Below are 12,515 nucleotides of genomic sequence, written 5' to 3'. Positions count from 1 at the left end.
AAGAACATGGCCTCTAACTACTTAAAGCCATCGGGGTAATTTTTATTCTACAATTTCCAATTGTAAAAAATCAGAAAATCATTTCCTTCTTGTTTACTTCCCCCTCCTTTCTTTCTTTCCATTACCAACAGGTCTTATCCAAGAAGCAAGAAGAGAGAGGTCAATGATTGTTCCTTGCTATAATGAGTTTAGTGAAAGGAGGAATGATTATGGGGATCCTGGTGCATTGCTAACTCAATACTATTGTCCTTAAAAAGCTTATCACTCTCTGAAATAATATCATTTACTTATTTGCTGCTAAACTGCAAAACAGGAATTTTGGCCTATTACTGAATTCTAAGCACCTAGAACAATGCCTTTTATGCAGAATAAATATTTGAATCAATGAATGAATTATATCCCAGGAAGAGAATAGGAAAAGATTTTTTAAATCTTTTCAATCTTAGACAAGCAAAACACCAAGTTTTTCACTAACCTAACCTCACTAGTAGCTCTGGAAATTACCCTAGAACAGTTTTGTTAACAGCCACTGTCAAAGTTACTCAACAGCTTTCACTTCATGGTTTAGTCAGAGAACAGGTAAAGATGTGGGAAGGCTTATTCCTTTGTACTGCTACCCCCCAGCCTTGATGCCAAAAGTACCTACAATATGTGACTTATACAACCTACAGCAAGATTCTTTTGGTCTGGGTAGCTTCTCTTACCATAGCCAACGAGATAATGAAAAAGAAAAAAAAAAAAACTTTTATATAGATCCTCTACTTTCCTCTACATCTAAGAACAGCTATGGTAAAATGAAGAATAATTTGGGTAATGACTAACTTGTCTTCTCAAGACCACAGAGTAAAGTATTTCTGGTGAATGAGTCAATGCAGTAGCAAAAGTACAATAGTTTTTCAATAGCCTGGTCAACTTAGTATGCCTTTTCATTCATACTGAGTATGTTGCTATATTTTAAGTGAATTCAGTTCAATTAAGTGGACTAAAGACAACTCAAAATTCTTTAAGAAAAAGCTGATACAGGAAAAATGGATGTATGTTTTAGTTTTTAAAAAGTCACAGAAAAGAAATATAATTATATTATACCTTCAAGGAGTTTCCTGTGTGGAGTAGTTTCTTTAAAATCAATCCTGAAAAGAAAACATGACTTTAAATATTCACATCTTCTTATTTGTTTCTAAATGTCAGAGTTCTCGGTCAGACTTGAAAACACTTTAAAACAAGTCCTTGGCAACCTCCAAATTATTCTTGGTGACTTTGATATCACTCTGGCCATAATCTTGGGACCAGAAGGGCATATAAAAAGTCACCTTTTCAACAAATGACTTATTGCAATTAAATATATATTCTATCAAAACAAAGCTTAAATCCAAATAATTCAAATAAAAACCATTGCAGAAAATTTCCACTTAGGTACATAAACACCTATAATGTTAATATTTCCTAATAAATACTTCCACTGTATTAGTTTTTTCAAAATATTCAAAATCATTAAAATATTGAAAACCATATTTTTTCTTTTAAATTATACAATATTTCAAATCTACAATAAAATACTGAAATAACATCAATAAACCTCCAGAGGTCCACCATTTGGTCTGAATAAATCTAAACACAGTCCCATGTTTCTTATAATTTCAAATTTTCATTTATTTATATTATTTATAATGTTTTATCTAACAGTACAAGTATCATTAAAGCCTCCTGTGCACCCACTCTGAATCACTTTCCAGAGGAAAACATTATTCAGATTTTGGTATTATTTCTATAATTTTTATTACTACTTATGTATAAATCCATAAAATATATAAAATTGATTTATATGTTCAAAATCTTATACCAGTAAAAAGAATTTCTTCCATAGCTATTTGTTCTAATCCTACATATTTTTTATTCTTTCTAGTGATATCAAGACTATGTATGTGTGTGTGTTACACACACACACGTAAAAAAAAAATCAACCTTGTGACTTCATTTGGTTAAAGTTCATTTGTCATACAAAAATAAGGTTCAATGTTTCAATAAACTGTTGATTTATCTGCAATTCCCTTCCTTACGTTTGAGCAAATTCAATTTCTTAAAGCAATACTACAAAAATCCCAGTCATTAGCTCTCCTAAAAACTCTTATGTGCTAAATGTAGTGTGGTAGGTATTGTGGATTGGATCCTGGAATAACAACAACAAAAAAACCCCATAGGTGGAAAACTAATCAAATCTGAATAACTTTGAGGTTTTAATTAATAGTAAAAACAAAACAAAATGTCACGTATATGGCATCATACAAAACAAGTCATTTTGCTGCTTTTCACATCCAACATTAATTTCTGAAATTTATATATATAGACCTATGTAGCTCTAGTGAATTCATTTTAACTGCTGTATATGATTCCATTTTTTGAATATACCATTCATCTTCTTAATGTTAGAACATTTGGTTTGTCTTCAAAATTTTGCTATTCCCAAGAATACTATAATAAATGTTTTTGTTCGTGATTCCCTATATGCACGTGAGTTTCCCCAGAATATAGAAATAGAAACAAAACTACTCACTTTCAACTATATTAAATATTGGAAAATTCTCTGCAAAGCAGTTGAGAAAATTAGCAGTAGTATTAGCAGTGTACGAGATCATTGTGGTAATACATTCTTAACAACACAAAAAACTGGCAAATGCTCTATTATTTGCCAGTCTGAATAGTGTTAAATATCCTAATAATGTTTTCATTTGATATTTCCTAATGATATTCAGCACCTTTTCATTTGGCCTTTGAAGTTTCTGCAAACTGTCTGTTACACCCTCTGTATATTTTTCACTTGGGTTATTTTGCTTTGTTTTAATGTCAGTTCCTTATACATACTGGCTACTAATTCTATGTCAGTTCTACGAACTGGAATTATATTTTCCCTCACAACTCAGCCATATTTTTATTGACTAGGAGGGGTGGTATCTTCTGATATACAAAAGTTTTTAAGTTTCAATAGTCAATTCACTGTTTTTCTTTTTTTGTACTTACTGTATCTAGAGAAAATAACCTACCATAAAGTTATAAAGAGAAACCAAATAGTCTCTTTGGAAAGTTTTTAAAAGTGTTGCTTTTTCACATTTAGGTCCTTAAATTTATTTCTGTGTATGACAATACAGAATTTTTACCCCCAAATGGATAACCAATTGTAGTACTAACTCTTTCAAGGTTTATAATGAAATGAAACGCTATCTCAATTATATTTCAAGTTTCTAGGTATAAGCCTAGGTCTTTAGCTGGCCTTGATGTTCTTTTCCATTAATCTCCTTTCCTACCCCTACATCAATGATACTGCCTTAATTATTACAACTTTATAATACATCTTATTATTGGGTATGGAAATATCAAACACCATCTTCCCTCTCCCATTTGTTCTTCTTCCAAGTTGCTTTGGCTTCCATTTTCCATATGAATTTTAGGATAAACTTGTCAGGCTACATAAAAATGTTCCCACATGAATTCTGAATGGGAATTATCTTTATACTATCAAGCCTATCATTCATAAATATTGCCTAAAATTTCATTTATTCAAGTCATTTCTTGTTCTTCAATAAAATCGTATCATCACCATACATTAATCTGTTAAATGACTACTAAATACACATCCTCTTGAACAATGGAACATTTTCTAGAAGAGACTATAATCTGAGCCACAAAATGTCTCAAAAAATTTTAAAAGATCAATATCATATAAAGTGTATTTTCCGACCACAGAGGAATTAAATTAGAAATCACAACAGAAAAAAATCTGTGGTAACATCAAATATTTGAAAATTTAAAAAATAAAAACACTCTCAAGCTATGAGTCAAAGAAACCAAAAGAGACATTAGAAAGTATTTTCAACTGAATGAAAATCAACTAGAGCCACTGATTTATTTTCGTTTATACCCAAGACAAAAAAGAAACAGGTTTAGGGTGACAAAGAAAAATGACCATTTAAGTATATTCTCAAGTTAGACATTTACTAGAATATTATTAATCATGACAATTAGATAGCCAAAAGGTCCTATGGAGATTTAAGGCTACCTATATTCCACAGGAGTTATAATAAACTTTTGAAGTTCAGATGCCTCAAAAAAAAGTTTGTTCATACACAGCCTTCAAGGACATATTAATAATTACGAAATACAAAAGAGGCTTTTATTATTCTGTTGAGTACCTTACCATATGCTTACTAGCAATTCATATGTGTTCTATGGTGTAATGCCTTTTCAACTACTTTGCCTATTTTAAAAACTGACCTGTCTTGTTATTGAGTTGTAAAAGTTCTTTACATATTATGGGTACATCATTTTTAGTTTCGAATTTTATTTAAAAAGTTTATTCTAAAAGGCTTTACTATTTCGGACTTTTAGCCCCTGCACCAATATCTCTCCAATATGTCCAAAGTTCTTCTTGTTTCCGGAACTGCTAAATGGGATGGCTTATAGTTTGAAAGCCTCAGAAAAGATTTTCATTTGCTATAACTGATTAAGAAATGTAGGGCCTAAATAAATCTATGACTCTCTTTATTCAAGAGAAACAAATACAATTTTTACAAATGAACATAGGAGTTACAATGTTCTACTTCAACAATGCAGATCTAGTGGCTGTCATTATATTCCCCAAGAGAACTGGGATATGAGAACCACTAACATCATCGACATCACTGAGACAGTGAACCAAAGCCAGGAATTGTCTACTTGCAGACTCTTTTTTAATATGAGGGGGAAAAATGTATTATTATGACACCTCGAGAACCCTGTGGTGATACTGTAATTGTTAGAGAACTAGACTCCCAATCAGCCAAGCATCTTGGTTTAGTTCCTGGTAACAGAAAGTCTGTGACATCCCTGCTTGTTCTCTGACAGTAATCCACAGCAGGGTGTTTCCTTTTTTCTTTTCAGCTTAGTTTCATGATCTGAGAAGCTCTATTTTGAACCTTCAAGCAGTTAGTTTCACTCCAGTTCTCCCCCTTTTTTTATGGGGCAAACTACCAACTGACACGCTTGCTTTCAAACCTGGAGCCCGTTGCTTCTTGCTCTACTTGGCACTTTGCATTTCTTTTCTATTTCTGATTCACAGAGATATTTATTTTGATGCTTAGGCTGCTTTAATATTTTTGGTTTTATAGTTTTATCATCATTGCTAACGTATTTCAAGTAAAAAAAAAAAACAGGTAGAGCAAAGGAATTTAATATACCACTTTCACTGGAAATCCTTCGTGTTTTTATCTTATATTCCCAAGTAAGTCCAGTCTTATCCTGTATTGTTTTTACTAAAGCATAAACTATGAATTCATTTCAAATAAGGAAAACCCATTAAAGAGCACTTTCATATATTATTATTTATTTCAAATATGAAATATACATTTAAATACTTACCAATACTATGAAACTGCCATCGCTGATGAATTCTTTCTGGAAGAAGTTGTAAAATTTTCTAAAAATCAATATGAATAAAACAAAAAAGAATGAAAAGCAAGGAATGACTTCACATTCTGTGCAATGTGAAAAATTAAAGAGCTTAAACTAAGCATTTAAGAAATTCTTATGTAGAAGATAGTGTTACAAATACAAATTCGTTTTTGAGCTGATCAGATAGTACTGGTACTATTTTAGCACTGGCATAGCGACAAATATTTGAAAGCCCCCAAAACAAGCTATATTAACAAGACTTGGAATAGGAAATTAATGAAATTTATCTTTTACACTGATGTGGAAATAAGTATATTTCTCCATAGTGATTAAATACTAACTCTTAGTTCAAAATGCTTAAATTTTCTGCACTGTGGGTATTACTGATTAGTTTAAATTCTTTCAGATATTAAGATTTGTGACATTTTTTCTCTTCAAGCAGTTATTTCTCCTGTTTTGATAAATCTAAGGGAAATATTTTTATTTCACAAAAGTCTCATGAAAATAGCTGTACTGAGTTAATTCATGTGAACCCAAATGTACTTACATGTTATGATGGCTATAGGTATGAGAACAAAATTTTAAAATTCAAGAAATCTATATAGTTAAGCTAACATATATAAGTTTCTATTAATTGGGAATAAACACTTTCGACATGTAATACTTTCAAAATTTTGCCTTTACTTTCCTTTACATATTGTATATGTGTGGATTATTCTTAGGTCCACAGCTTTTTTACTATGCTACTGAACTAATGCTCACTACTCTGCTTGCTGAATGACATTTATGTGTGTGCTGTTAATGCTTCTCTACTATTATTATTTAGAAACATCATTAACTGAATGTTTATAAGGGCCAAACACTAACTAGACACTTTTTACAATGGTGTCTTATTAATCCTCGCAACCACCCTAAAAGGAGCATTTCAAATGAGGAAATGGGTTAAGTAATGTGCTTAGGTTAGAAAGTGGAAAAATAGAGACTCCAACCTTAATATGTCTTTCTAAAACTTGTGCTTTTAGACTATTTTGCTCAAAGAATGGTATGCATGTTTTATACTTCTCAATCTTCTCTTTGATATGATCTTCTTTAGTTTACCTCATACAAGGTGAAGAAATTACAAAGTTCCTCATAGATAAATGCCAGTCCAACTTGAGATATATAAACTTTACCTTGCTCTCCATATTTCTCTCATACCTTGCCAACAATTGTACAATTATATTTATTTTGGTGTGGAAAGAGATAAAATTATAGAAAGTTGAAAAGACAAGTTTGTAAACTACTCAAAAACATTCCGAAATCATGACTATTAAATTATACTTTAGATTTAACCTCTTATAAAATGTAAATAAACATGCCTATATTATTTATGTGGTTAACATAAAGATGAAAGAAATTATGTGTTCTCTTAACTGTACAGAAAACAGAGTATAAATCTTATGTCATATTATTAATATTACATAATGAGGCTTTTTATTCAAGAAAGAGAAAATCACTTTATTCAGAATTTCTTGATTTTTAAAAAAATCATCATTAGTTACTAAAGGCAGAGGTCAGATATTTACAGTCCCCATTATAAGCAAAATATCCCACCAGCACTCAAGTTAAATATTTTTTCCAGAAGATGAAAACCCAGTATCTAACATCTTTTTTCCTAATAAAATTTAGTGATTTATTAAAGACAAACACCACTGTTTGAAGAATAACAAAAAAATCTGAATATATTACATATAGGAAAATAAATATTAATAGGAGGAATACCCTGAAAGAGCTTCTATTAACTCATTAATCATTTCAGTTTCCTGCATATAGAGCAAGCATGAATGTCTGAAGGAACATTTTCCACAAATTACTATTCTTTCTTAAAACATCTATGTTTTAATATTCCCCTTGTAAATAGTTCAGGCAAACACTTGGGGAGCAAATAGAGCAAATTCCTCAGGGTTAATGACTAATGAAAATTAAATGCAGAACAGGTACTAATACCAGTTACTTCTATATGAAACTCTAAAAACAAAAACGACCTTTCTTTTTTTAACTGTGACTAAGTCAACAACTAAAACAACAGCTAAGACAGATATCATTCAGATTACTCAAAGTCTTTTAGACTGCATCAAAATACAAAATAGTGAATTATCTTTCATTCCCAGCAGAAAGAATAGCTCAATCTTCAGAAATGGATTTCCAAATTCTTATTTTGCTTTTCAAGTCACAAGGCCTAATTCTGGCTTTCTCCAGATCTCTAAAAATCATGAGAGAGATCCGAATACTCCTATCGCTGTTTGATTTGCAAGACAGAAGGAAGAGCAGGGAGTTATTTTAAAGCAGGTATGAGGGTGGGGGTGGAGACTTCATTTTCATTAGTGTGGCAAAAATAAAACAAATTTTAATAAAGTATCAAATGTTACTATTTCCTTCTGTTTATTTAGCAATAAAGACTTGTCCCACACTAATCCAAAGTAATGTAGAACAATAATTTACAAAATATTTAAAACTATTTTATGAAAGCTTACATTGAAAAGCAGTAAAAGCAGAAACTAAATTTCTTAGGTATACAACAGTTCCATGAAGTTACCTTCTCACGTAAGAATGTTTTAGAATTAAAAAAAAATTCTCCACTTGTATAAATCTCCCACAAATAAGTACTAATTCTGTAGTGTCAAATGCATAAAAATATAATTCTATCTATACCTCTAAATAATACATCTAACTCAAAACATAATTAATAATTAAGTCGGGTATATTTTTAGGTTAAAAAATTATTCAGTTTTAAAAAGCATGGCAGATTCACAGTATTTTATCATATATTTTATATTCCTTTGTATGTTACAAGAATTATTTTTGGAAAAAAGAAAGTTAGACTAGCAGGTACTTACCTCAAAAATAAAAAGTATCGCATCTAATTCCTCCCTCTGAGACTTGTGACCTAAAACATTTTTACAAAAAAAATATTTTGAACATTATCATTTTGTCCTCATTGCTAATAACCACTTAAAAAGCTTAAAATATTTCAAGTACTAAAGCTTTTTCTCAGTGATTTTTTAATAAAATGATTAAAGTATATTCTGTTCAATGTATACACAGTATCACAGCATCTCTCTCTAGTCTTTCAACATTGAAATTTAGATTCTACATAATTATGTCTAAGAATAAATCATAATATATTATGGAGAACTTTAAATAAACTCTGAAAATGAAAATGTGAATTACTGCTCAAGGACAGAGCAAAGAAGGCAAGGAAACAGGTAAACCTGACTAGGAAAAAAGCAAATCTTCTAAGCCTTCTTAAATTAATAAGAATAGAACTACTAACCCATAGTGTGAGAGGGGTATCTAAAAGCTGTCTGGCAAAAAGAAGTGAAATAATATTAAAATTCCAATGTCCAAGAGTCTACTTTTAAGTGAATGCATATGACAATTATTTGAAAAACCAATATAAACCAGGATTGATTTTAACATCTTACCTTTCTGTTTAAGACTAGCTTCAATAGTCACAAAATTCTCAAAAAACACATAATATATGTGTGAAAAATGTTGGTCAAAAAACTGTTTAAGATCGATAGACTCTGCATTCTCTGAAAAATAAATGAAAACAGTTTTAGTGATTCCTATTTATATATATGTTAAAATAAGTTCAGCAAATATTGATAGTGACAAGTTTCTTTCAAAAAAGTCAAAGAACTGCTCCTAAAATTCTATCCTATTAAAATATTTGTGATATGTATTTATGTATCTATATCCTTGTTCTTACAACCTTAGTTTTCAAAGATTTTAGCTTTAATTTAAAAAACTGATCAAGTCAGGTTATCACAATCTTTATTTCCTAAAAGAAAATGTTTCAGAGATTTGTTCAAAATCATTAACCAAACCAAAAAAAAAAAAGGTCAAATTCTATTTTCAATTCAGATATAGCTCTCCTAACTTCTCCCCAAGACAGTTTAAAATCAGTAATAACACATGTAAAATACATTTATTCAGTAAATAGGTACCTAACAATAGGCTTTATAAATAAGCACTTTAAGTATTACAAAGCTCAAACACAGATAATACTGCTCTAAAAGAACTGTTAGTATAGTCCAGGGCACACAAAACTAAACATATAATTGTATGCACAGCAGGAAGTGTTAGGTACTGAAAATGAAGTGACAAAGTATAACGGCATTTAGAAACACAAAATTACTTTCAAGGCTCAATGAGGGTAAGGGTGAAGGTGGGGAAAGAAACGCCTGAGGACATGTTATTTGAAAGAACTTTTAAGGACAGGAAGGATTTTAGACAAAGTGGTGGGGTTGAATGGGAAGGGCATTCTAGGCGTAAACAAAGACACAGAATAACATGAAGCATGACAGGATGCAGAAAAATAATTCATTTTGTATACAGCTTAGAGCACTTGGATAAAAATAAAACTGAAAAGGTAGCCTCGAAATATGTTGTAAAATGTTTTGAATGCAAACTAAGGAGACTGGATTTATTATTTAAAGCAAGGTATCTACGTAGGTATATAGGTACTTGTGCATTTTGTTAGGTTTATTTTCTGGGAGAGTGAGAAGGTTGAAGAAAAAGGGGGAATGGATAACTTTTCCTTAATGTATTTCTTACTATTCAAGTTTGTTTACCAAAAGCCCATATTTCTGTTATAATAAAAAATAAATTTGGAAAAGGCAACTGGAAAAAAATCAAAGGTTCTTTAACCTAGTAGTGAGTTGAATAAACTCAAGTTAAAGGTAAACATCAATTAATTTCTTGGACTGCTCTAACGCTCAATGGAAGACTTCAGAATAAAGTAGTAACAACATATATATAGCACTTCAAACTCTCCTTCATCTATTATCTTTCCTATGAATATTCATAATAATTCCTTAGTGACATCTTATCTATGGAATTTTCCAAGACTATTTCCCTTCTGCTCTGCTCTCCCAAAAGAAGGGATGGATGTCCTCTCTTCTGTATTCCTTTGGATTCTCTACATTTCTCTCTTATGGAAATAACTACATTTCAAGTGTTTCTTTTTCTTTTTCTTTTTTTTTTTTTTCGATGACTAGTCTACAGCTTCTTTTAGAAACTGTGTCTACCTTAATAGTCTCCAAACCTAGCACAGTGCTGGAGCTCATATGTACTCAAATTTTGTGTTTTATTAATAATTTAAATTTTTTTAATTTTATTGTATTCGCTCTGTAGCTTGGAAATTTTTATCTTGGAAAAGATGCATAACCTACTAACAGGCGAAATAGCATTGCTTCATCTGAACTAGAATTAGAACACCCAGATTCCATTCCCACCTGTAACACTACCTGTGTGACTTTTCACAGAACCAGGCAAAAAATGGCTAACATAAACTGAGTGTTTCCTATGCTAGACATTCTAAGTGCTTTATAGAAATTAATTTCTATAATCATTATAACAACACTATAAAATAAGTACTATTATTATCCTCCCTATCTTAGAGATGAGAAAACAAGCAAAGAGAGTTTAAGTATTTTAGCTATTAAAAAACAGAGTCAGGGATTTAAATTCCACACAGCCTAGATCTACTGTCCATGCTCTTAATTTCTATGTTATTCAGCCTCCAGTAATACAACTATAAGAAAAATAGCAAAAGAACACTAGAAAGTTATCTATTATCTGTCTATAATAAGGTAATTTTACAGACTACCAAAATAAAAACATATAGAACTGAGATCAACAGTAAAAGTATTCCATTTTTCCCACAGAGTAATTTAATGTTACAAAGAACTGTGGAATTAGAATAAAATAGGCTGCTATAATTATCTCTAAATTTCCTGAAATTAATATTTCAAACAAAACTAATGTCCTAGGGGAAAAGGAAAATGAGAACAATAACAAAGCAAAACGAAAAATAAAAACAGACACACACACACACACACACACACGCAAAACAAAAGCAAACATGAATAAACTCAAGATTTGGAACATGATTTAGGAGCTAAGATAAGTCTCTCGCAATTTCCTCCCCACAGAGTATGTTGACAAAACCTGGAAACTACAAACATGCTAACAGAAAATACTGGATCAAAACTAGGCTAATTTGTTTTTCACTCTATATCTAGTTGTAAAGAACTAGTTAGCAAATAAAAATTCTTAGAAAATAGTTTTGATCATCAATTCACAAAATTTATATGTTGGGAAAGGGAAGGGAAGAAACACAAAAAAATATGGACAAAAGATAATAAGAGGATTTCTCTTATTAAAAACAACTCTCTCTATAAAACACTAACACCAAAGGAAAATGGAAAAGACAAGAAATCCAGAAATAAAAAGACTGTGGAGAAACTACAAATTTTAGACCCCAATATAAGCCTATTCCTTTCCAAAATGGTCTCCTGTAACCCATTCTATTTTCTCTTTCTGTAAATGCCTCCATTATTTTTGGTCAATATGATTCCTAATTATGTCACATTAGCTAGTATTATTCTCTTGAAGATACTGGTTGCTCTCTAAGAGAAAGCACGAGTTGGCTTCCTTTATCTTTCAAAATATTTTGAAATTTTAATCTAGGGGGAATGTTTTGCATAGTGCTAAATTGATGGTTGGCACTTAAAAATGAAGTTTGAGAGTTCGAAATTTCCCATTTTCAGAAATATCTGTTTAATGTGCGCTGTTTGTAAATTAGTATTTCCTTAAATTCAGATTGAGGTTTCTGAGGTTTAAAAAAAATTTCAGAAAAATGCTTTGTAGACCTTTAGGAAAACTAATTTTAAGTAGCAAAAATAGTTCTAGACTTCATTTAGTTTCCACAAATAAAATTTCAGATGTCTCTTTAGGATCTTTTTATGAATAAGCTTTAAGAACCCAATCATAACATATTTATTTTCTACCACGTATTTTTAAGACATCTGATCATGATAACAAATATATAATTAATATTTCAAAGTTCAGAAGCCAGTTTTCCTGACTTTAAATTTCAGTTAGTAAATAATTCCTGGTAAAAGTAATCACATAATCCAGGCTGATAGGCTAAAAATTCAACAAATTTTCAGTGTCATCATTCTTCTTCATATATTATCACAAAAAAGTCACTATTGAGAGCTTTTTCTCAAATGATGTCATCATAATACACCAATCTGTGGGGTATA

At 30.6% G+C, this 12,515-nt stretch overlaps 1 protein-coding gene across 7 annotated transcripts in view; it reads right to left on the bottom strand.

The window, feature by feature from the left end:
- Nucleotides 1–12,515, bottom strand: part of RALGAPA1 (Ral GTPase activating protein catalytic alpha subunit 1) — a 229,977-nt gene that overhangs the window by 190,654 nt on the left and 26,808 nt on the right. For 6 of the 7 annotated variants that reach the window (XR_896904.2, XM_023522344.1, XM_011376633.2 and 3 more), the window contains exons 2-5: nucleotides 8,886–8,996; nucleotides 8,298–8,347; nucleotides 5,389–5,446; nucleotides 1,087–1,130 (exon numbers count right to left, since the gene is read on the bottom strand). Coding sequence is in view for 6 of the 7 variants with exons in the window: in XM_023522344.1 (XP_023378112.1) it covers nucleotides 1,087–1,130; nucleotides 5,389–5,446; nucleotides 8,298–8,347; nucleotides 8,886–8,996 (263 nt within the window). In the remaining variant the exon portion in view is untranslated. The remainder of the gene's footprint in view (nucleotides 1–1,086; nucleotides 1,131–5,388; nucleotides 5,447–8,297; nucleotides 8,348–8,885; nucleotides 8,997–12,515) is intronic. The other variant, XM_011376608.2, reaches the window with a different exon arrangement.

This window comes from Pteropus vampyrus, unplaced genomic scaffold (genome assembly GCF_000151845.1).
Source record: "Pteropus vampyrus isolate Shadow unplaced genomic scaffold, Pvam_2.0 Scaffold10, whole genome shotgun sequence".
Lineage (NCBI taxonomy): Eukaryota > Metazoa > Chordata > Mammalia > Chiroptera > Pteropodidae > Pteropus > Pteropus vampyrus.
This window is presented reverse-complemented; position numbering and strand designations above follow the sequence as displayed.